At 32.9% G+C, this 23,858-nt stretch overlaps 1 protein-coding gene across 2 annotated transcripts in view; it reads right to left on the reverse strand.

Annotated features, from left to right (window-relative positions):
- Positions 1-623: 623 nt before the first annotated feature.
- Positions 624-23,858, reverse strand: part of LOC141333624 (ankyrin repeat and BTB/POZ domain-containing protein 3-A) — a 198,704-nt gene continuing 175,469 nt past the window's right edge. The window contains exons 6-17 of one of the 2 annotated variants that reach the window (XM_073838678.1): positions 23,192-23,281; positions 18,964-19,065; positions 18,217-18,310; positions 13,796-13,931; positions 10,845-11,068; positions 9,592-9,770; positions 7,361-7,466; positions 6,622-6,724; positions 4,978-5,059; positions 4,730-4,798; positions 4,244-4,357; positions 624-2,549 (exon numbers count right to left, since the gene is read on the reverse strand). In XM_073838678.1, the coding sequence (XP_073694779.1) occupies positions 2,328-2,549; positions 4,244-4,357; positions 4,730-4,798; positions 4,978-5,059; positions 6,622-6,724; positions 7,361-7,466; positions 9,592-9,770; positions 10,845-11,068; positions 13,796-13,931; positions 18,217-18,310; positions 18,964-19,065; positions 23,192-23,281 (1,521 nt within the window). In that variant the 3' untranslated portion in view covers positions 624-2,327. The remainder of the gene's footprint in view (positions 2,550-4,243; positions 4,358-4,729; positions 4,799-4,977; positions 5,060-6,621; positions 6,725-7,360; positions 7,467-9,591; positions 9,771-10,844; positions 11,069-13,795; positions 13,932-18,216; positions 18,311-18,963; positions 19,066-23,191; positions 23,282-23,858) is intronic. The other variant, XM_073838679.1, reaches the window with a different exon arrangement.

Here is a 23,858-nt window from a genome sequence, read left to right on the forward strand (position 1 = left end):
AATACAAACGCAGCTGCCGCCATTTTGTAATAGATTGTAAGATAAACCGGTAAAGGAATTTTGGTTGTACAGTAAATCTGTAAGAATGTTCAAATGTAAAACTAAAAGAAGACATTGACTGAAATCAATGTCTTTTATCTCTATAATTACTCACGTGGTGAAATCTAGTTTGAACTTGACACTTGCTAGCAACTTTTTTCTTAACATAAGCTTTATGTTTTAAATATTTAAATTCAAATCACTATTTGGTGTCTTATTATTTAGTTTAATCGCAAGTAGCCGTGTAATAAGCAGGGTATAATGTACATCCAGCCAGTTTTTATTGCAAAATAAAGCCCTTTAGTCTTTTATCCACCTTATTTTTCCAGTAAGAGTGGACTATTTGCTGAAAAAACCAGCTAATACCAGCCTAGGCTGGTTGGCTGGTCGTAGCTGGTTTAAGCTGGAAGTAGCTGGAAGTAGCTGGTTTAAGCTGGTCTCCCAGCCTGGCCAGGCTGGTTTTAGCTGGTGGTTTCCCATCCTGACCAGCTAAGACCAGCCTGACCAGCCTGGTCAGGCTGGAAAAGTGGCCAAAACCCCTCTAAAACCAGCCTGCCTTCCAGCTATGACCAGCTAAAACCAGGATGGTTGACCAGCTAAAACCAGCCAACCAGCCTAGGCTGGTATTAGCTGTTTTTTTCAGCAGGGTTGTAAATATAATGTGCGAGGCTTCCGGTCTCATCCGCATCCAGCTATTTTTTAGATGTACAAAACAGCTTGATTTGCTGCTTGATATTGCAAATTAATGTGTCTTACAATATTATTTTAAGATATATATATATATATATATATATATATAGCTTAATTATGAACACAGTGGTTTGTGCAAACAGTTTTACCATTTACTGCACTTTGTTATTCGTCTCGCTATTTCCCTACAGTGGCTATGAACCGGAAGCCTCGCACATTCACAGAAAATGAAAAATAAGCTGGATACAACAGCTGATGAGTCTGCCAGGCTTTATTTCACGATAATGTATATTATCCCTTACTTATCCAATATTCATATCTCCTGAAATGTCATTTCTGTGTAATCTTTGGATGAAATGCTTCGTATACGTCTAGATCTGTGACTTTGGGTTCAGCCTGGCCAACAAAATCTTCTGCCGGTACGTCCAGTGCAGTTTCGAACTTACCAACATCCTGAAAGGTTACAGACGAACACAGGAAAAACCGTAACATGCACAGGTAAGAACAGCTTGTTTTGAGCTGGCTTCACATTTTTCACATTGAACAAAAGCAGTGCAGCAGATGAGGACCGGAAATATGTACATCGGGTCACGAAGGTGGCGACCAGTGCAATGGCATCTGATTTCGACAGACTCGCAAGCAACAAAGACCTCAAAGGACAGAGTCCTGCACAAATGGTGTTAGTAAATCTGCATCCACGAAAAGGAAAAATCAGAAGTTCAAGGATCCATGCAGATTATTCGACATTGTTCGACCCCAAGGCAAGGACGAACTGCTCAGTTTTAAGTGTACTAAGCACAGTGGTAGATTGAAACGTGTAGGTTGAAACACACAACTGGTGGACAGTTACTTTCGGTGAGACGTATGAACTAAAAGCAACAAGTTTAGTCTACCATTAGTTGGGTGATTTGTGTTGGATCAGTCTGAAGGTAGCAAATCCCTATTCCTTAAAACCGCAAAGCGTTGAACACAAGTTAAACAGCTGGCGTATTATTGTTCAGTGACACAAATACCAAAAGTTGTGGTTGGATGTGAGTATTAAGTATACAAAACACCTCCTTTGTAAAACTCTACACCTAGTGGATGTTATTGTCCAACTTGAACACAAATGGCTTGGGAAACTTGATGGCAGCATCACCTAACTGAACATGCATCGTTTGCTTAGCGTTTTGTGTCATTTGGAGGGAATGTTACACCAATTTAAGGTTCAGGCTAACAATATTACGTCAATCGGAGAGTAATATACTAAAACTGTCCTCGGCATGTAGCATGAACTTCGTTCCCCAATCCAGTCACACCTAAATGCATTGCCGAAGCAGTAATGACATCAGGAGCCATGGTTTCCCTGGGCACTAACATTGGTTGGGCGTCATTATGTTGCTGTGATGTTTCCACAACGTAAACGTAGCCCTTGGAATGGTATGAGTTCAGCAGGCTGACGTTTCTGCGAGTTGTGGAGATGTTGAAACGCAATCTCTTGGTACGTCCCGTCTGGCAGGTGCTGGTTATGATGTTTGAAATGTCTCCAACAGGTTGGCACACAATGATGGAGCTCTCGGTGAAAGCGCTGCATGGTTGGCGTGAGTTTGGTGAAAGCGTCAGACGATGGAGCCCTTGGATGTGGAGAGATGGATGGAGCGGATCCGCAGGGCCAGGGTTCTCTCGAGGTCGTGGAGTAGGTCGTAGGACGGGACTGGACCGGGGCTCTCTGCGGGAACCTCGTACAGTAGCTGCTTAAAGTTCTCCAGCTCGATCAGGAGCACCATGTTCTTCAGGAAGTAGCCCTCGATGAAGGCTGCCAACTCCAGAGCCCCCAGGAACTGAGGATGTGTGAGACATTATGTAAGATTTAATGTAACATATCTAATAGACATTTACTATAACAAAATTTACCTCATACAGAATCATACAAAAACGTTTGCGTCTTGATAATAATGTTGGCAAACACACTTGTGCATTTCCCTTTTTTGTCTTAATTTGTATTAGCAAATTCAGCTGGTGACATTTACACAGACGGGCGAGTAATTATTAAAGCAGGTTGCATTCTCGTTGGCATGCTGTATTTGTTTAATTAATGTTATTAACCTCATGAATATGCAAATAGGAACATTAATCCAGGGTTTTACAAATATACAGTGTGCAATGTCCAGACCTGACTACACAGATAAAATAACTAATCTGGGGGGATGTATAAACAGTGCGAAACATGGAGTAAGATAACCTAGGATTATGTTTGGCAATTGGCTACACTGCAAGAATAATTCATGAATGAATAAATACACAATTCACACAAGTCATTTTCTCTATTCGGTCTGTGGTAATATTTCTGCATGTTGCAATAATGATAATTATTATATATTATACATATATATTTGTATTGCAAATTATAATTCTAATTATATTATTTAATTTTGTTATTATTATATGCATTATTATTATTATTAATAGAAAGAAAGAATGAATAAATGTATACTGCACAAAACAATAACAATAATAATAATAATTAATTAAATATAATTGTATTGCTTTTATTAAAAACAATACATTTAAAGATAAATATATGTATATTATTAATACAATTCTAATTATATAATATTAAAAATACATAAATGTATACTGCACAAAAAAATTAAATGATTATTATTACTGTATTATTGTATAATTGGTGTTAAATACAAGGTTTTATTGATTTTATTATAAGCTAACAGATAAATAAATACAGATATAACAACACTAATAACAAAAAAAACAACAGTAACAGTAATAATTTAATAATAACAATAACAATTTAACATTATTGTTATATTATTGTTATTATTAATACTAAATGCAATTAAAATGATAAATTATATTTATTTTTTTCCAATTTGGTCTGTTCTAATATTTTTGCATATTGTAATAATATACATATAATATTTATTATTTTTTTTTATTACAATTCAAATTATATTATTTAATATTATTATTATTGTTTTTATTAAATAAAAAAGAATGAATAAATAAATAGACTGCACAAAATTAATAAGTAAATAACAACAATAATAATAATAATAGGTTAAATACTAGGTTTTATTGATTTTATAAAAAACATTAAATTAATAAATAAATATGTACATTATTAACAAAATTCTAATTATATAATATTATTTATAACAAGAATACATAAATCGATACTGCACAAAATAAACACATTATTTTATTGTATTATTATTATTGTAAATTATCATTATTAAATACAAGGTTTTATTGCTTTGATTTAAAAAATGTAAATGCATAGTATTACTATTACTACTTATAATAATAATTCAATAATAATAATAATTGTTATTATTATTATTGTTATTTAATACAATTACAATTGTAAATTTTATTTAAACAAAGAAAGTGCACAAAATAAATACTGCACAAAATAAATAAATGATTAAATGTGGAAATTTCTTTTTCATACAATTTAGTAATAACTTGTAAGTGTGAGAACTGTAATAGAATGTCATTAATGAATAGTTCAGAGTACCTTGGCATGTTTGTATATATCCACGCAGGTGTCAGTGGTGATGTTCTTGGAGCAGATTATTTCACAGTGTCTTTGGAGAGCTTCAAGTTGGAAGAACTTGGCTGCAGACAGGAGCTTTGAAGCAGAGGGACCGACAATGAGCCAAACTCATCAAGCTTTCAGGTTAATAACAATCAAGAGCAATCACTTAATTACATTTAAAACACATAAGCATTCATCACAATTTCTGCTGCAGCTCTACATGCAAGAGAGCCTCCATCTGGCAAAGATGAAGATAAATGAGAGATGATATATGGGTATATTTTTTCTCAAAGTGTTTTCTGGTGAGTACAGAATGAGAAATCTTCCTCATGTCATCAGATCATAACTCATTCATTCATCACATTCAACATCCTCTCAAGTCATCATTAGTGTGTGGGAGAGAAAATGGTTTAGGGTAAGAGGAATTATGATCATAAGGAGGAAAAAGAGGGGAATCTTTGATACCTCCATAACTTCAGTGTTCCTGATGTGCAGTGACTCAGTGCCGCCACAGTAGAGGTACTGCATTACCAGCTGAAACACAACAAAATCTTCTCAAACTTCTGAGAAACATTTTAAGACAGACAAGCTTAGCGCTAGTCACTTTGTCATTAAGCTGAACTGTGCTGACAGAGGTAGGAATTAGGCTAGCATAGTTTGACTGTAATACCGACATGAGTCTGAGTGCGATTTATGAGTCAGTAGATTCCAACCTGAAAAATGTTGTACTTGACATGACTGATCTCGATGCACGTGTTCTCAGCCGCTGGTCTGTTAGACAGCAGAGACTTAAACCTGAAGGTCAGAAAGACATAGAGAGAAACATGAGCGTCCTTTAAAAGCTGTATTATTACTAAATCAAGTATTCATAGAGAGCTCGGTAAAGATATAAGATATGCAGTTATTCCGAGTTCTAGAGTGAGACGGCTGTGTGGTGGATGAGCAGGCTGTGATGTCACTGCATGATAATGAGCTCATGAATATGAATGAGCTCATTCTGACATTACCCTCCAGTCACTTTGCACAAATTAATATTCCTGTAGACTCTGCAGATTTAAAAAGGTCTTACGTCTGCTCAGATATTTCTACATTCATTTTTATTATTAAAATCTTGAGATGGAGTAGAGCCTATTTACAAGATTTGTAAGGTCAGCAATTTAACAGATATCTAGATAAATGGAAAAATAGAATGATAGAAAGATAAAACAACAGATTGAACAACAGATAGATAGACAGACAGACAGACAGACAGACAGACAGACAGATAGATAGATAGATAGATAGACAGACAGATGACTGATAGAGAGATGATATAACGACAGATAGATAGATAGATAGATATTTGATATATAGATGACAGATGATAGATAGATAGATAGATAGATAGATAGATAGATAGATAGATAGATAGACAGATAGACAGATAGACAGATGACAGACAGATTGATAGAGAGATGATATAACGATAGATAGATAGATACATAGATAGATAGATAGAATGATAGATAGATAGATAGATAGATAGATAGATAGATAGATAGATAGATAGATAGATAGATAGATAGATAGATAGATAGATAGATAGATAGATAGATGACAGATAGATGATAGATAGATAGATAGATAGATAGATAGATAGATAGATAGATAGACAGAAAAGTGTTTTTAATGTAGATAGATAGATAGATAGATAGAACGAAAGAATGATAGATAGATAGATAGATAGATAGATAGATAGATGATAGATGAACGAAAGAATGATAGATAGATAGATAGATAGATAGAATGATAGATAGATAGATAGATAGATAGATAGATGATAGATAGATAGATAGATAGATAGATAGATAGATAGATAGATAGATAGATAGATAGATAGATAGATAGATAGATAGATAGATAGATAGATAGATAGATAGAACAGATAAACAGACAAACAGATGAAAAAGCGTTTTTAATGTAGATAGATAGATAGCTAGCTAGCTAGCTAGCTAGCTAGCTAGCTAGATAGATAGATAGATAGATAGATAGATGATAGATGAACGATAGATAGATAGATAGATAGATAGATAGATAGATAGATAGATAGATAGATAGATAGATGATAGATGAATGAAAGAATGATAGATAGATAGATAGATAGATAGATAGATAGATAGATAGATAGATAGATAGATAGATAGATAGATAGATAGATAGATAGATAGATAGATAGATAGATAGATAGATAGATAGATAGATAGATAGATAGATAGATAGATGTGAATGAATAGAATAGATAGAATGTGAACCAAGAACCAAACTCCCAAGATCTGGCGCCCCTGCTGTGCAATAAAATCCACAATATGAAGGCACACCTTTGAGAGGCAGTGAAGAGCAGCACTTTATGGGCATAAAAGGGCTTTCCTTCCACCAGAAACGTCACGTCAGACATCTCTTTATTATTGAGAAAGTGTGGATCTGTAGGAAGCAACAAATCAAATGATCAAGTCCCCACGACGGAGACGCAACATTACACAACAGTGATTACACAAGCTCCTTCATTATTCAGTACTGCCATGTCTTGTGTTTGACAGGCTGTCATCAACACATTACAAGAAACAGCATGAAATATGTCTGCTTTATAGAATGCAATAACTTAACTAAAACCTAGATGGCACTAGGGTTCCTTCAAAACTTAGAGAGTCAAATTAAATTTAAACAAAACTGAATATTCACTAACCGTCTCCTGAGAGTCTGAAAAGTGTCCTTGTGTGCTCTAAAACTAGTTTGCATGGATTTAATAAGCACGCTTCACCAATTAATTCGGATAAATGTGAATCCTTGTGGAGCACAAGTTGATTTGGCCTTTTAGGTTGAACTGAATTGAAGAGCTCTAGTGGACTCCATTTTTCATTAGAGGTGCCATAAAAAGACTACATTCTTTTGAAAAGTAACATTTCACTTCTTGTTTAAGCAGTTTTGCTGATATACTGAATTGCGGCACAGGAAAAGCACTCCTGCGTGTTTGATATTATTCAATTATTGATATTGTTAGTAGAGCTGGAGTCGCTTTTGAAGACGAACTTAACAAGGGACTGCAACTGACATACTCACCCAAACGAGACGTTTGCTTCCTTTTGATCTCGGTGAGTTTGGGGATTGGGAAAGGCCCATAGCATTGGGTAAAGATGACTGACAGCTGCTGGCTGATCACTTCATTCTGTAGAGCACACAAACACACACACGCTGTTTTTAGACCTTGAATTCTGTTTTCTAAAAGTAAAACGCATCCAGGCCTAGGGTAATACTAACACGGCACTTACGATGAGCTCTGTAATTAGAGGATTTATCATGTTAATTACTGAGAAAGCTGGAACTGCTATGGCTGACGTTGATTGCCTGTTCGCTCCGAGTCAGGGACTGACACGCAGCGATAGCAATAACGCGGAGACTTACGAGGGATATTACATTTTGAAGTGTTGCGAAATAATTTAAACGGTAATATGACAACGAAACTATGCTGAAATATCTGAGCGACTAAAACGCAACGCTAAGCCAAAAGCTCCTGTCAGTAAATCAGTAAATAAGGGAAAAATGTAATGTTTTAAATCACATTTGTGTATAATTTACATAAAAAATTAAGTTAAATACTTTTGTTTATACTGGTTAATATTTTAATAATATTTGAAAATATTAGCTGGGGTAGAAGAATGTATTTTGACATGAAATTATGCACAAATGTAATTTAATACAGACATTAAAAAACAAACAAAAGAATAATGCTAGGGCACTATTAAACAAGTTTAACTGGTTTTTGTCTGGTGTTTTTTAAACCAGAGTCAAAACTAAATAGCAATAAAAAAAATTAATAGTGATAACTGAAAAACTGATAATTGAAATAAAGCATAAAATAATACAATAAAATATAAACAATAAAATGATATAAATTATTAGATTAAAAAAACTAACTAAAAAGAATATGAGAATTTTCAATAACTTTTAGATGTATTTTAACTTTTTTTGTACATGTAAATGACACACAAATGTAATGTAATGTGGGACTATTAAACATGTTTTCATAAATTGGAATAAAGCTGAAATAAAATAATTATATAAATAAATTAAATATTAGATAAAAATCAAAATTAAAAAAATATTTTTTAGGTGCAAGTATTTCAACATTTAAAAAAAAAAGTGAATTATACACAAATGTAATTTATTACATAGATTTTGCCAATAAAATAATATTGAGGCACTATCAAACATGTTTGTGTAATACTACCTGTTGTTTTGTTTTGTTTTTTACCAATGGCAGACAAAACTATTACAAACTGTTTTCCTTAAACGGAATAAAAATTATAAAATATTATTTAAAATTAAATAAAAATAAAATAAATACAAATATTAGATGAAAAACTTAAATATTAAAAGTGAAGTGAGACTAAATATTTTTTTTAGACAAGGGTATTTAAATTTTTTGTTTATTATATAAATTCCTCACAAATGTAATTTATTACATAGATTTTGCAAACAAAAAAAAACTGGCAGAAAAATATACTAAAACTGGTTTTGTTAATTGGAATAAAGCTGAAAAAATATATATATATATCTTTTAAAATGTGAATTATACACAAATGTAAATTTATGGCATAGATTTTGCCAAAAAATGAATATTCATGTTTGTGTGTGACTACCTGTTTTTGTACCTGTTTGTTTTTTTGACCAGTGGCAGACAAAACTATGTTTTCGTTAATTGGAATAAAATAAAATAAAATAAATAAAAAAATAACCCCTTTTTTTATTTGAATTACACATTTAATTTACTACATAGATTTTGACAAAAAAAAAAAATAATATTGTGGCACTATCAAACATGTTTGTGTGAGACTACCTGTTCTGTTGTTTTTCGACCAATGGCAGACAAAACTATTAAAAACTGTTTTCATTTAATGGAATAAAATAAAATAAAATAAAATAAAATAATAAAGTTGGGTTAGCTACATGAAATTAATAAAACAGAAATAAAATGAAGCTAAATTGAACCATTTAAAAAGTAATAAAAATGCCAAAAGAACATAATTAAAATGAAAATGGAAAACATAAAAATAAAAGCTAATTCAAAACATTAAACATAAAACTGTAACAGTACATAAATAATTCTTAAATAAAACTAATGTCAGAAAGGGGGAACAAAATGGCTCTGAATTAAAACGCTACACACTCAAAAAGAAACAATCAGGAAGTTACACAGGTGTCTCTACACCATAAATGTCTCCTGATATGATCAGGAAGCAAAATAAAAGACTGAAACTGGCTCGAACTATAATAAAGCCACGAGAATAGACCTTGCTGGCTCGAAGGATCTGGAACATGAGTGGCAGTCCATGCGTGATGAGCTCCTCTGTGTACTCGTCTTCTTTAATACAACTAAAGTCCTTCAGCAGGCCTTGGATCAGCGGCCGCCGCTGCTGCACAAAGCATGTCCGCAGAGACTCCAGCCACGTGTGCAGGGTCCAAGGCACACCTGCATATGAAATCAATGTATCAGGTTATGTATGTGACACTTCAGAATCGATCTATCCATCTTCCTGCATAAAATATAAGCCTGTCCCATCCATCAATCCGTCAGTCTTCTGTAAGGTGAATGAATGTGTTATGTATTGCAACCACTCTACACTAAAAGTCTGGGGTCGGTACAGTAACAGTAATATTGTGATATTCTATTTAAAAATGTAATTTATTTCTCTGATGACAAAAATACATTTTCAGCAGACATTATTCTAGTTTGCAGTGTCACATGATGCTTCAGAAATGATTCTAATATGCTGATTTGCTGTTGACTATCAATGTTAAAAACAGCACAAAATATTTGTCAAAATGCACATATATTTCTTTATCAATCCCGTTTTTATAGCAAAAAAATTAAAGTATAAACATCTCAGCAAATCATAGTCCTGTCAATAATAAAAAAAATGTTTTTTGAAAAAAAAAACTGTTTTTGTCAATGAATAAAAAAAACATATAAAATAAAGTAAGTGTAAAGTAACTGTTATTTGTTAATCCTGTGTTTATTCTAAAAAAAGGTAAAAAGTATGCATTTTATTTTTCTTAGGATTCTTTGATAATTCAGAAGTTCAAAAGAACAGCATTCATTTTAAATAGAAATAATTTCTAACATAATAAATGTCTTTACTATCTTACTAACCCCAAACTTTTGAATGGTAGTGCAAATAGTGTTAGTAGATAAATATGGTGCAATAGTGATTGTGATCTTGACAGAAAACAGAGCAAAACTAACAACAGACACTCGTATCTTGTTAACTAGCTACTGAGGGCCTCAAAGATTTGATGCCACTAACCTGGTAACCTTTAGCAAGTGATTAGTTCAGCCTCAAAAATGAGTCATATGTTAATCACATTAGACTAATAAGGAATGGGCTTTGTGTATAAGCCAGTAAAATTGGACATTTCAACGACAGTTTGTCATTTTTATGTTCAATATGAATCAGATGCTGTCTGAGGCTGAGACTAATCGCTGCAAGACAGAAGTGAGCCAGGCGGTTGATGTCTGTGGTAATCGTGCAGTGTTTTTACTAACCCAGGCTGCGGATGTCTATGGTAATGTCCACATGGCCGTGCTCGGCACTGTGGTACATGGCCTCGCGGAGGGCCCTTAGTTTGGCCTTGCCTGTCCGGAGGGTGCCTTCGTTCTGTGGCGCTCTCCTCTCTACGGTCTCCGAGCCCTCGGCTAGGATCTCCTCCAGAGAAAGCACGTCCCCTTTGTCCTTTTCCACCTGCGATAGAAGCTTCCGGAACACGTTCCTGCAGGAGCAAGTGCAGGTAACACATTGCTCAGGTAAAAGGAATAAGGTTAAAGGAACAGTTAAATCACAAATTATATAACGTTTTTTTTTTTTTTTTTTGGAGCTTCACAGAACTGGAAACTTTTTTTTATAAAATATACTATTATATTACACTATAAAATATTAGAAAGAGCTGCATAAAGAAACTTTAAAACTTTTTTTTTCTCTTGTTCCACAGATGGCCAAAAACAGCTTATACACTGCCTTTTGAAAGTTTCTGGCCTGTAACATTTTTATTTTATTTTTTAAATCATACTTTTATTCAACAAGAATGCAGTCAATTGACAAAGGTGAGAGTAAAGATATTTACGTTACATTTACGCTACGTTATTACTTTACGAAAGATTTATATATTATTTATATTTAAAAAAGACAATAACAAAATTAAATTAACTTGGTTGATAATTTTGTTGATAAAGGTTAAAAAAAAAAGAAGTATGAAAAAATTCTGATCATAATCATGTAAATGAATAAAATAACTAAATGAAGTGGGAAAGAATTACCACTTATATAGTCAATTATGTTTAAATGGTGTAAAAATAGTAAAAATCAACCAATCAATCAATCAATAGTGTTATTTAAGCAAACCTTCAAAAAAAAAAAAAAAAAAAACTTCTGAAAAAAAGGATGAAAATCTCAGCAAATCATAGTCCTGTCGAAAAAGTATCTAAATAAATTAAAATAAATGTTAAAGCATCTGATATTTTTAGTGACTCGTGTATTGGAGTAAAAATTGTAAAAAATAAATAAAATTAAAAAAGTGTGAAAATATTCAGTTTTAGAAAACCATAGTCATGTAAAAAAAAATAATATATATATATATATATATATATATATATATATATATATATATATATATATAAATTAAATAATAAAAATAAATTAAGTGTGGAACAAGTGTCAACAAATCATAGTCCTGTCAAAAAAAGAAAAATAAATAATTACATTAAAATAAATGTTAAAGCATCTGATATTTTTAGTGACTCGTGTATTGGAGTAAAAATTGTAAAAAATAAATAAAATTAAAAAAGTGTGAAAATATTCAGTTTTAGAAAACCATAGTCATGTAAAAAAATATAATATATAAATTAAATAATAAAAATAAATTAAGTGTGGAACAAGTGTCAACAAATCATAGTCCTGTCAAAAAAATAAAAATAAATAATTACATAAATAAATATGTGAAAAAATGTTATTTTAGTAATTCATGTATTGTAAAATGTACATATTTATTTCAAGAAATTAATAAAAATAAAATTACACATTAAGGAATGAAGTGTGAAAAATTCTGTTACAGTTAGTCATGTGATCACAGTATAAAAATGCAAAACAAAGTGCTGTGAAAAAAATATTTTAGTCAATCATAACCATGACAATAAACTAATAAAAATGTTACAAGAGATTTATATTTGAGCACTATTAATCAAAAATAATTTTCGTGAAAGAAAAATTAAGCAGATTCATTTTTTTTTAACATTAAAACTGTTTTATGTACTAAAAATAATAAGAAATGTTTATTGAGCACCAAATTATTAGCATGTTAAAAATATTTCTGAATGAACTTGCTACTTTAAATTAAAAATTCAGCTTTGGAATCAATTACATCACATGAATAAATCCCATTTTTAATCATATTAAAATAGAATTATTTTAAATTGCAATATTATCTTGCAATATTACTGTTATTAGTGTATTTTTGATCAAATAAATACAGCCTTGGTGAGCATAAGACACTCATTTTTTTTTACCAACCCCAAACTTAGCATAAGTTCAGAAAAATGTAGTGTGAATGACCTCTTTAAGAAGAGTCTGACTCTACTCTAAAGGTTGTTTTTAAAAAACAAAAACACTTTTTGTAATCTGAGTGTTTCAGACAAAGCCATTAGCCATGAGGATTATTTCCTTGCATCATTTTCATAATCAGCGGATTGATGAGAACAAAGACTTCAACGAAACATCTGTGAAATACCTTAAGCGCTTCTTTGTTTATGACTTCCATTTATCAACGCATACCAACGCGTTTTCCTTCTCCGCTTTGCCGCATTTTCTCAGGATTGTATGTCTTTGTAAACTCATATACCTTCATAAACGTAGCAGCGCTCTGCAGCTGATCTAATATGCATAAACAACCAATCACTGCGGCATGCACCACTGCAAACATCTCCAGGACTTGAAAGCCAAAGACATGCAGTTCTGGCTCAGACCTCGCGACGCGTCCCATTCTGACGCCCTTTATAACGGATTGCCTTAATACCGCAGAAGTGGGTGAGTTGGCCGTCGAACACACTGGATTCTCATTCAGACGTATGCAGTGTGAATTTCAATGAGCTTCCATTATGCAGCGCTGGCCATAGGTGAGAGTGAATGAATGAGCGTGCAGTCATCCATACCGTTCACCAGCGATGGAGAGTGATGGGGCGGGAGTTATGCTAGTAAATTACACACGATTTCGCGGCCAAATACACCAGCTCAGCTTTTATGCGTGCCAATAATAACACATCAGGAGTTCAGATCTGATAGATTGAGTTTCCGCAGTCAGAATGATGTATAAGGACACAGAAATAATCATATGTGGTGACAAATGTGTCAATGAGCTAATGAAAGTTTGGTTCCCTGTTGTGCTGGTGGTGAACATGCTGTCGATTTGTATACTTCATATGCTGTCGAGTCGTTGGGTGTGCGTTACCTGTGTCCATGCGATGCTGCCAGGCTGTATGAGTTCATTTCACCCAGAGGACCAGAGGAAATGCCATTACGGTAAGTGGTGCCAATCAAAGGGTCTGCTCCTCTTTCCAAAAGCAGGCTGACCAGCTCAAAGTTGCCTGTTAAAAACATTAAGACAGTTTGTATTAAATTAAGTCGGTTGATGCTTTTATTCAAAGCAATTTATGCAGCTACTGTGTTTTTAGGGTCAGCAGAGATGCATTGATGTTTACAACTAGTAGCATATGTTAAAAAGTCAAATGAATAAAGTAAAAAAAATGTATTCAATTTTTATCATCTGTTGATAAAGTGTATAAATTTAAAAAGTAAATAAATAAAATTACATGCAAACAAATTAGTGAATTAGTGAAACAAGTTAGTGGATTATACAAAAAAGCGCGAAATCATCCATGTCAATAAATCTAAAAATTATAAAACAAAATATACTTAAATCAAGTGCAAAAAAAGTTATTTGTTAATCATGTTTATAGTGTAAAATACAAAAAATTTATATCTCAGCAAATCATAATCATGTCAATAAATCAAAAATAATAAAAATAAAAATAAATAAATAAGATCTGTTAGTCAATCAAAATCATGTCAAGAAATAAATAAAAAATAAAATCACTATAAATTAATTAAGTGTGAAAAATTATGTGATAGTCAATCATATGATCATAGGGTAAAAATGTAAAAAAAAAAAAAATATGAAAAAGAATGTTAAAACATTAAAAAAAATAAGTGTGAGGAAAATTAGAAAATGTCAATAAATAAAAATAAATAAATGAAGTGGGATCACTTATACAGCCAAGTTTTATAGTGTATAAAAAGTGTCAATAAATAAATAGATAAAAAATACACAAATTAAATGTGAAAAATTATGTTATTTGTCAATCATGTTTATAATGTAAAAATGCAAAAAAAGTGTGAAAATGCTAATCATATTCCTGTAAATAAAATATATAAAAAATAAAGTGAGAAATTTGTAAAAAAAAAAAAAAAAAAATTAAACCATAGTCATGTTAATAAATCAAAAGTAAATAAAATAAATAAAAGTAGCTAAATGTGTGAAAATGTTATTTTAGTCAATCAAAATCATGTAAAAAAATTCATTTAAAAAAAATCATGAAGTAGGAAAACTTATGATAAATCATATGATCACAGCGTAAAAAAAAAATATTTTTGTCAATGATGCCGATGTCAATAAACCAAAAAAAATAATCGAATACATTTTGAAAGTGTGAAACAATTTTGTTACTGTATTTTAATAAATCAAAAATAAATCAAACAAAATACACATAAATCAGGCGTGAAAACAATCTGTTACTTATCAATGTTTATAGTGTAAAAATGTCAAAAAGTATTTAAAAAAATTATATCTCAGCAAATCATAGTCCTGTCAATAAATAAATAAATAAAACTAAGTGTGAATAATCATTTTAGCCAATTATGTGTCAGAAATTAATAAAAAATAAAATCACTAAAATTGCAAAAAATATGCAAAGTGCAAAAAATTATCATAGTGTCATATTATCAGTGTAAAATGTGTTTTGAATTTATTATTATTATTATTATTATGTTATTTTTAAGTTATTCTGTCAGTCCCATGTCAATAAGCTAATAAAAATATGAAAAAATGCTCAGTTACTGTATTTTGGTATTTACAGTATTTTTTTTTATTTTATGTTATTTTAATACTGTATTTTACATCCTTTTGCCAGGTTTATAACACATTGGTTTAGACAACATTTATAAAATTTCTTTCTTTCTATCTTTCTTTTTTTTCCTTTTAATAAGGGGACAGATATCTGCTGTGACTGGGTCCTTAAACTACAATTCCCTCAACCAAAATCAGTAAAAATGTAAAAGTCCTTTATCTTTTTTCAGTCATGGTTTGACCTCAAAACGGTCATAAAATGTACACACTTTACTAGCATATGAATCCAGAGAGTCAAACCCATGATGTTTATGTTGCAAGTGCTTGTTTTACCAGTTAAGCTACAGGAAAAAGTATTTATCAGTCAGACCATCTAGCAACCCGTAGCCAGATTGAGTAGCTAATGTAAATTAGCAGGCTGTCCTGTGCACATCCACATGGAGTAATGAAGGGAAAGTGTTTCTGCATTAGAAGGGAAACCCGAACGCTAACAGTGGGGGTAATTGACCCAGCATACAGCAAATGGGGCGTAATCAATGAGGCCTGATGAGTTTAGGATCCGATGAGGCTCAAACAATCCCATCCGCAGCCATTTCTATCGGGTCACGGGGGAACACAGGCATACGGTTAAACCTGTTTCTAGACATTTCGCCTCAATCGCTTTGGCTTGTGCTCCCTCATTCCCTCCCCTGCATGAGATGATAGCATTTTTGTGCACCCCATCCGTTTTCATCGCCAAGAAGGTGTCCATTACCAGCTGACTGAAACCCGAATTACCCAAGTCTTCAAGAGTTTGTACGCTAAGTGGGGCAGACAGGTAATTTTCAGCATTATGCTGGAAAATACTTGGCAAATGTAAATGAATATCACTCAGGTCAATTCATATTCATAGGACTGCCACCGCCAGGATTATGAAATCTCATTTGGCACTGGTTTCCATACATCATTCCACCATGTGGACTTGTCATATTCACACTGTGGATGTAAAAAAAAAAAAAAAAGCTGCTGTCGCTAAGGCTCATTAGCAAGTTTGCAAAGGACTCTTGAGAGCGATGCAGCCCCATCAGTCTCTGAATAATACTATTGCGGTTCTGGAAGCATTGGGGCACAGAAGCATAATGCCTTCAGTTTGTCAGCTCACAGTCTGCGAGGACCATTTTACTGAAATTAGAGGCACAAAAGGAACATGATGTAACCGTTTAAAAACGGATTCTGAATGTATCGTACAAAATCATCTAATGCAGGTTCATCTAATCACTCTTTATGTCATCAAAGATTTTGCTCACATGGAGTCATAATGTAAATGTAAATGTCAATAGGGCCGTACTCTAAAAAATGCCTTATCTACCGCCTAAATAGTGCGCATTTAAACCGTAAAGGGATAGTTCACCAAAAAATGAAAATGTAAATAAAAATGTATTGATGTTAGTAAAAAAAAGTTATTTTTTAGTCAATAATCTGTTAAAAAGTGTAACAATTGTTAGTCAATCATAATAATGTAAATAATTAATATGAAATAAATGAAGTGAGAAAAATGATCAATTACATTATGTTCTGAAGAGTGAAAAAAAATATTATTTTAACAAATCAGCCATGTCAATAAATCAAAAATAGTGTGATAAAAAATAGTTTTTGTCAATCGAGTTACAAATTTAAGACAATGCAAAAAAAGTGTCTCAGTTATCTCAGGAAATCACAGTCATGTGAATAAATCAGAAATAAATAAAATTAATAAAAATAGCTGTATAAAAAAGGTGTGAAGGATGTCATTTTAGTCAATCAAAATCGTGTCATGTTTAAATTAATAAAAATAAATTCACTTAAACTTATACTAAAAAATGTGAGGAATTATGTAATAGTCAATCATATGATCATAGTTTAATAAACAAATGTGTTGGGAAAAAAACTTTTTATTTCACTCAATCATCTGTTAATAAAGTGTAAAAATGTAAAAAAAAAAGGTTAAAAAATTATTTTGAAGCTGGCAAACTCGACAACAAAAACAGATATACTGTAAAAAAAATGAAAAAGTAAAAGTAAAATAAAAATAAAGTGTGAACTTTTTGTCAAAAAGTCAATAAATCAATAAAAAAAAATTAATTAAAAGTGAAAATTTTGTTATTTTAGTCAACTATAATTATGTCAATTAATTATTAAAAAAAATAATGAATCGTGAAATAGTTATAGTCATTAATGCACACGGGTGAAACATGGACACAATGGATTTGACACAGCGGTTGGGTTAAATGTTTCTTTACTTAGAAGTACCAAAATAGTTTGGAAATTAGCATTTATTAACATGTTCAATAAACAAACATTTATTAATAAGTTGAATAAATAATAATTAAACAACAAATATTTTTTAAATTACTTATTAATAAATGTTTACCTTTGGTTTATTGCTGATGCCTCTAGTAATTACGTGTCTGATTTTCAATTCACAACCTAATTTAGATTGATTTAAGACAGCCATATAGTCATAAACAATAGTTTAGTTTAATAAAACTACCAAAATGTCTGGCTTAAACATTTAACTCAACCAATGGGTCAAAACAACCCAGTTGCTGGCTTGCCCATATTTCACCCAGCATTATTAGTGTGTGCATTAGTGTAAAAATGAAGATAAATAATAATCTTTGCAGATACCACTTGGTTTGACATTTTGCTATTTAACACATTTTCTGTGCGCTTTCAGTGCAGCACGTTTTGGGGTTAATGTACGGTGTCTATAAGGTGTTTTGTGCTACCTGCCGCAGACGCCAACTGTAGAGGCGTCTCTGTGTAGTTCTCCGCCCCATCTTGAATCGCTCCCTCCACGTTAGCATGGGCATCCAGTAGAAGCTGCTCAACAAGGTGAGAAGTCCAATCATTATGAAACAAATTTCAAAGGATTTAACTTTAATATCACCAAGACATCAGTAAATATAAAAGCTGAAATTGCATTAAATTAGCCTGCTCTTTTCATCACCTACTGTAAGCCACCTCCAACTAGAAAACATTTTATAGTAATCTGTACATAATTTCTTCGACTCTGGGTGCTTAAAGTGGACGGTTTTGGTTTGTTTGTCTGGTTTAAAAAAGAAAATTCCTACAAAAAGCAACACAAAAGAAGGATTTTGTTAATTTCTCCTACAGTAGTGGATGTGTGCTTCTGGGAAATTAAGCATCCCAAGAAAAATCACCTTGCCTTTCCATTTTCCTGGAAGAGCTAAATAAGAGGGCCTTAGTAGGTCATCGGATTCGCAATTTTAAGTATTTACAGTCAAAGTAAGACTTTATTCCACTTTATAGAGTGCAATAAACTGGCCTCATTTTACCTTAGCACATATGGCCTGATAGCAATCTGAGCCAATCCAAGTTCCTCTGAACCAGGGCAGCCTACAACTAACCTCAAACTGTTTCTTTGTGCCATTATTATTATGATGGTGGCATCATAATAATAACTGAGGAAAGTGCAAAGCTGGAAGGCTTTAAATCATTGACAGCGCCACTACCTGCACGACAGGGACGTGTCCGTGTAACACGGCGAATGTGAGTGGCGTCCCCTGCCTGGTGTCGGGATAAACTGAGGGGTGCTTGTGTAGTGAGCTGGGCACCTGGGAATCATATAGGTGAAGTTCAGGGAGAGAAAAATTCAGCCATTATATACCAGCACACTAAGCTCCAATTGTGGAATTGCAGGAGTACGAAAAAGAAAAAGGGGGAAGGAATGAGTGAATGAGTGAGCGGAAAGTTGGAAAGTTCTTCCGCCGTCTGGCTGTTTTGTTAATTCAAGCGAAGAGAAGAAGAAAGAGCCAGTGCTCGTTTTGTTCTCCGAACCCCTTCTTTCCATCCAGCCCACGTTAATCTAGAGTTTTGGTTGCTTTTGGACAACTCCTACACGCCCTCCTCGCTTTACTCAAAATCCTGACCGCGGTTTAGGATCTAGTTCACGCTTTTCATAGCGATAACGCGAAGACTGCAGGAAGAAGAATTGGCAGCGAGTTCAAACGCTAGAGGTGTAAGTGAGAAGTGACTCATGTACAAAGCACCAAAAAAGAAGGCTCGTCTGGTTTTAATGCTTACAGCTGTACTGCATGCAAAACTGAGCTCTTCAGTAATCGGTGGTAAATTATTCAGGCATCTGTTCGCGTCTAGGCAAACACGACCTTTTGGAACCCGTTGCATGGGTGAGATTAAGGTTAAACAATTGTTTGCATACGGAAACGTTAGGCAAAAAACTGCTCGCTTGCTAATACTTCTGTAAAACAAGGTAATCACTGTACTGTATATGCATTTGGTGCTTTGTGCCTAAGTCAACGACTCCATGTAAAAATGTCCTCTAGGGGTCAAACGAAAAAGACGATATAAGGTAAAGAGCACAAGATCACATCATGACATACACAGGAGTGAATTTCACAAAAACGGTCAAGAACGTAAGGTCAAACTTTTTTATGTGTTTTTAAAAGGTGTATTTTGCCTCAAATTGTTATTATTGTAATCTAAAATTCTAATATTTAATAATTAACCCTCGCAAAAAAGTATTACATTTAATACTAAGTATAGTTCAAATAGTTCATATTTACTCAAAACTTACTGTTATAAAAAATGTGATTCAACTTTATTGGCAGTATTACTTGTGCACAATGCAGATTTCTTAATATGTGGACCACAAAGTAAGTAGCATGGGTATATTTGTAGCAATAGCCAAATACATTATACGGGTCAAAATTATCGATTTTTCTTTAATGACAAAAATCATTGAGATATTAAGTAAAGATCATGTTCCATGAAGATATATTGTAATTTTTTTACCATGAATATATCAAAACTTAATTTTTGATTAGTAATATGCATTGCTAAGAACTTCATTTGGACAATTTTAAAGGCGATTTTATCAATATTTAGATTTTTTGGCACCCTCAGATTCCAGATTTTCAAACAGTTGCATCTCAGCCAAATATTGTCCTATCCTAACAAACTATACATCAATGGAAAGCTTATTTATGCAACTTTCAGATGATGTATGGCATATGGTTTGTGGTACAAGGTCACATATTAAGTCAAAAATGTGTTTTAATATCTCTATTAAAATAAGGATTGTATGATCTCTGCATAATATCATGTTTTTAAGTGCAAGATATTTAAAGTGTACCTTGCAATAGTTCCACTTTAGCACAAGTAAATACACTTCAGCATATCATTAGTTGGACTTCAGCACTACTTCCAGACAATTAAAGTGCATTAAGTACAAAACCAGTTGTTTCTATTCAGCAGATTTTCAGTATACAGTTTAGTATGCCACAAGTCCAATTGCAAGGTATTTTTTGTAGCATGAAATAAATGCACTTTAAATACATTTTAGCATTTTTCACTAGGGAAAGTACACAGTATTTATTCATTGTGGTAGTATTTTTATATTGCCTTTAATTTGAATCATTTTCTTAATTACTGCAATACAGCAGTTAAATAAACTAAATTACAGTAATTAAAATCATCATTGAGAATGGTGGGAATACCCATCCAGGCATATTACGGTAATCAGAAAACATCCTTATTTGTCATGAAAATAATATCAATATTAATAATACAAAATAGGCTTCATTTTCTTAATGCAATTTATCATTTTTATAGTCAAATAAGATTTAGACACATTCTTAATCGCTTTTGAGAGATTCACCCCTAAGGCAAGTACATGAAACATGTTACTTCAAATGTAAATGAATGACTTTTACACTAGCATGACTGAGTAAATCTTGTTTTAGCCAGTTGAATCCATTTTAATCCACTTTTATTATCATGTTTCATGTTTTCAACCACAGAGCTTTACAACCAGTGTATCTACTCTAGGCAATCATAACATTTTCCCAACTTTTCTATATAAATAGTATTAAAAATAGGACATTTATACAAATGTGACCCTGGACCACAAAACCAGTCATAAGTGTAAATTTGTCGAAACTGAGATTATTACGTCATCTGAAAGCTGAGTAAATAAGCTTTCCATTAATATATTGTTTGTTAAAATAGGACAATGTTTGTCTGAGATACAACTATTTGCAAACCTGGAATCTGAGGGTGCAAAAAAATCTAAATATTGAGAAAATCGCCTTAAAAGTTGTCCAAATGGAATTCTTAGCAATGCATATTACTAATCAAAAATCAAGTTTTTATATATTTATGGTAGCAAATTTACAAAATATCTTCGTGGAACATGATCTTTACTTAATATGCTAATGATTTTTAGCATAAAAGAAAAATCGATAATTTTGACCCATACAATGTATTTTTGGCTATAGCTACAAATATACCCTTGCTACTTAAGACTGGTTTTGTGGTCCAGGGTCACAAATATGTTCATTAATACACTCTTAAAAATAAAGGCTCTTTATTGCTATCGATCGAACATCCACAGAACCCTTTTAAACGCAGAAATAGTTCTATATCAGGGGTGGCGAACGTCTGTTTTGCTTCAACCTTAATCAAACACACCTGAACAAGCTAATCAAGGTCTGAATGGTTACTAGAAAGCTACAGACAGGTGAGTTTGCCATCCCTGTTCAATATAGTGAAAAAATGTTCTTTAGCTTTTTAAATGTTCTTCAAAATGGTTCATTTAAAGGGGTCATGAACTGAGAAATTAAAATTCCCTTGATCTTTTCACACATAAGAGGTCACTGGACTATAAAAACAACCTGCAAGTTTTAGAACTCAAAACTTTCTCATTAGTCCAAAACCGGCTTATATCAGGGATCCTCAAATCTGGCCCACAAGATCCACTTTCCCGCAGAATTTAGCTCTAACTCTAATCAAACACACCTGAGCATGCTAATCAATGTCTTCAGGGTCATTAGAAAATCACAGGCAGGTGAGTTTGATCAGGGTTGGAGCTAAACCCTCCAGGGCAAGATTTGAGGAACCCTGGCTTATATTGAAGCCAATCTGCCAAAATGATGGTTGTTGAATGTGCCACTTTATGGCATAATAGTGTGGCTAAACTCCACCTCCATTAAAAAAGATCAATGCCTGCTTCTACATCACTGCCTGTTTAGCCCCGCCCACAGATTCGAACATGTAGCAGAAATGATGATGCTGCTAAAAAGTTCCCACAGGTACGTCGTCGTCATAAGACCAGATTGGTTTTTAACCTAAATCAAAGCAGAGTTTATCTCTGACGGATGTAGGCTTTCAAACATACAGTGTTAGCCAATCATAGTCATCAGTGGGCATTTACTTCCAAGTCTACAATCCACCATGCCTATTGAAACAGAACATTTTGTTCAAAACAGAACAGAAAATAGCCTATTACTTCTAAACTATAGTGTTTCTGATATAAAAATCTTGATAACATTATAAGTGGACCTCAGAGAACAGTAGAAAATAATAAAAAAAAGCCAGTTTATGATCCCTTTAAGAACTGTTCACTGAAAGGTTCTTTGGGGAACCGAAAATAGATTTTTCTATGGCATCTCTGCAAAAACACTCTTATTTTTAAGAGTGTAGCATATCTCATCTGCTTGTAATCTCATTAAATATTCATTAGATCCATGAGAACCTAAGTAGACACACTTGCATGCACATACAAACACCGTTTAATACTTAACAAGCTCATGCAAACAGCATCGGGAAGAGGACAGAGAGTTCAGTTAGTTATTTTTATAGAGACAAGTTAGTTCGTTCAATAGAGACAGAGCAAAAACACACTACAAGACACTTTATAACTATCCACCAATAAATACTGACCTCACTGTTGATGTCCGCTCCGGCGTCCAGCAGCATTTGCACCATAGCCTCGTCCCCACGGACGCACGCGTACATGAGAGGGGTCATGCCCTAAAAAAAACAAACCAGAACACTTATAAGCTATAGTATGAGCCCATCAGGGTTGAGCATATAGCACAAGCTACTTGTTAAGGGCTATTGAGCAAAAAGTCTGAAAAGAAGAGTTTCTTAGCCCTAAAGTGTCCATTTAAATGAACTGAGAGGAACACTAACCTTTATGGATGATGGTCAATTAATGCACTTTAAAGAGAAAACAATACATTCTTTAGACCATCAAATTTACTGCTGCTTTAGTGAAACACAAACATAGGCATCAGTGCATGAAAGCACAAAGTTAGCAAATTAGCTGTTTTGAACACAGACTTTGATACATTATATTTATATACTGTTTAACATAGTAATAAGATTCACTACGTTACAGTGATTTTACGCAGCCGGCTTCATGTTGTGCCTAAAAACTCACTATAAACAATTTATCTATGTACTAACTCTGATTCCGCAAACAGTTTTCACCATGAAGGAGTTTCATTTGTCAGTTAAGATGTATTTTCCCCTCAAGGCTCTTCTTGAAATAACGAGTACCATATTTGCCAGCGTGATTTCGGAGCAACTCTTCTAGAGTAAGATA

This window comes from Garra rufa, chromosome 4 (genome assembly GCF_049309525.1).
Source record: "Garra rufa chromosome 4, GarRuf1.0, whole genome shotgun sequence".
In the NCBI taxonomy this organism is placed as follows: Eukaryota; Metazoa; Chordata; class Actinopteri; order Cypriniformes; family Cyprinidae; genus Garra; species Garra rufa.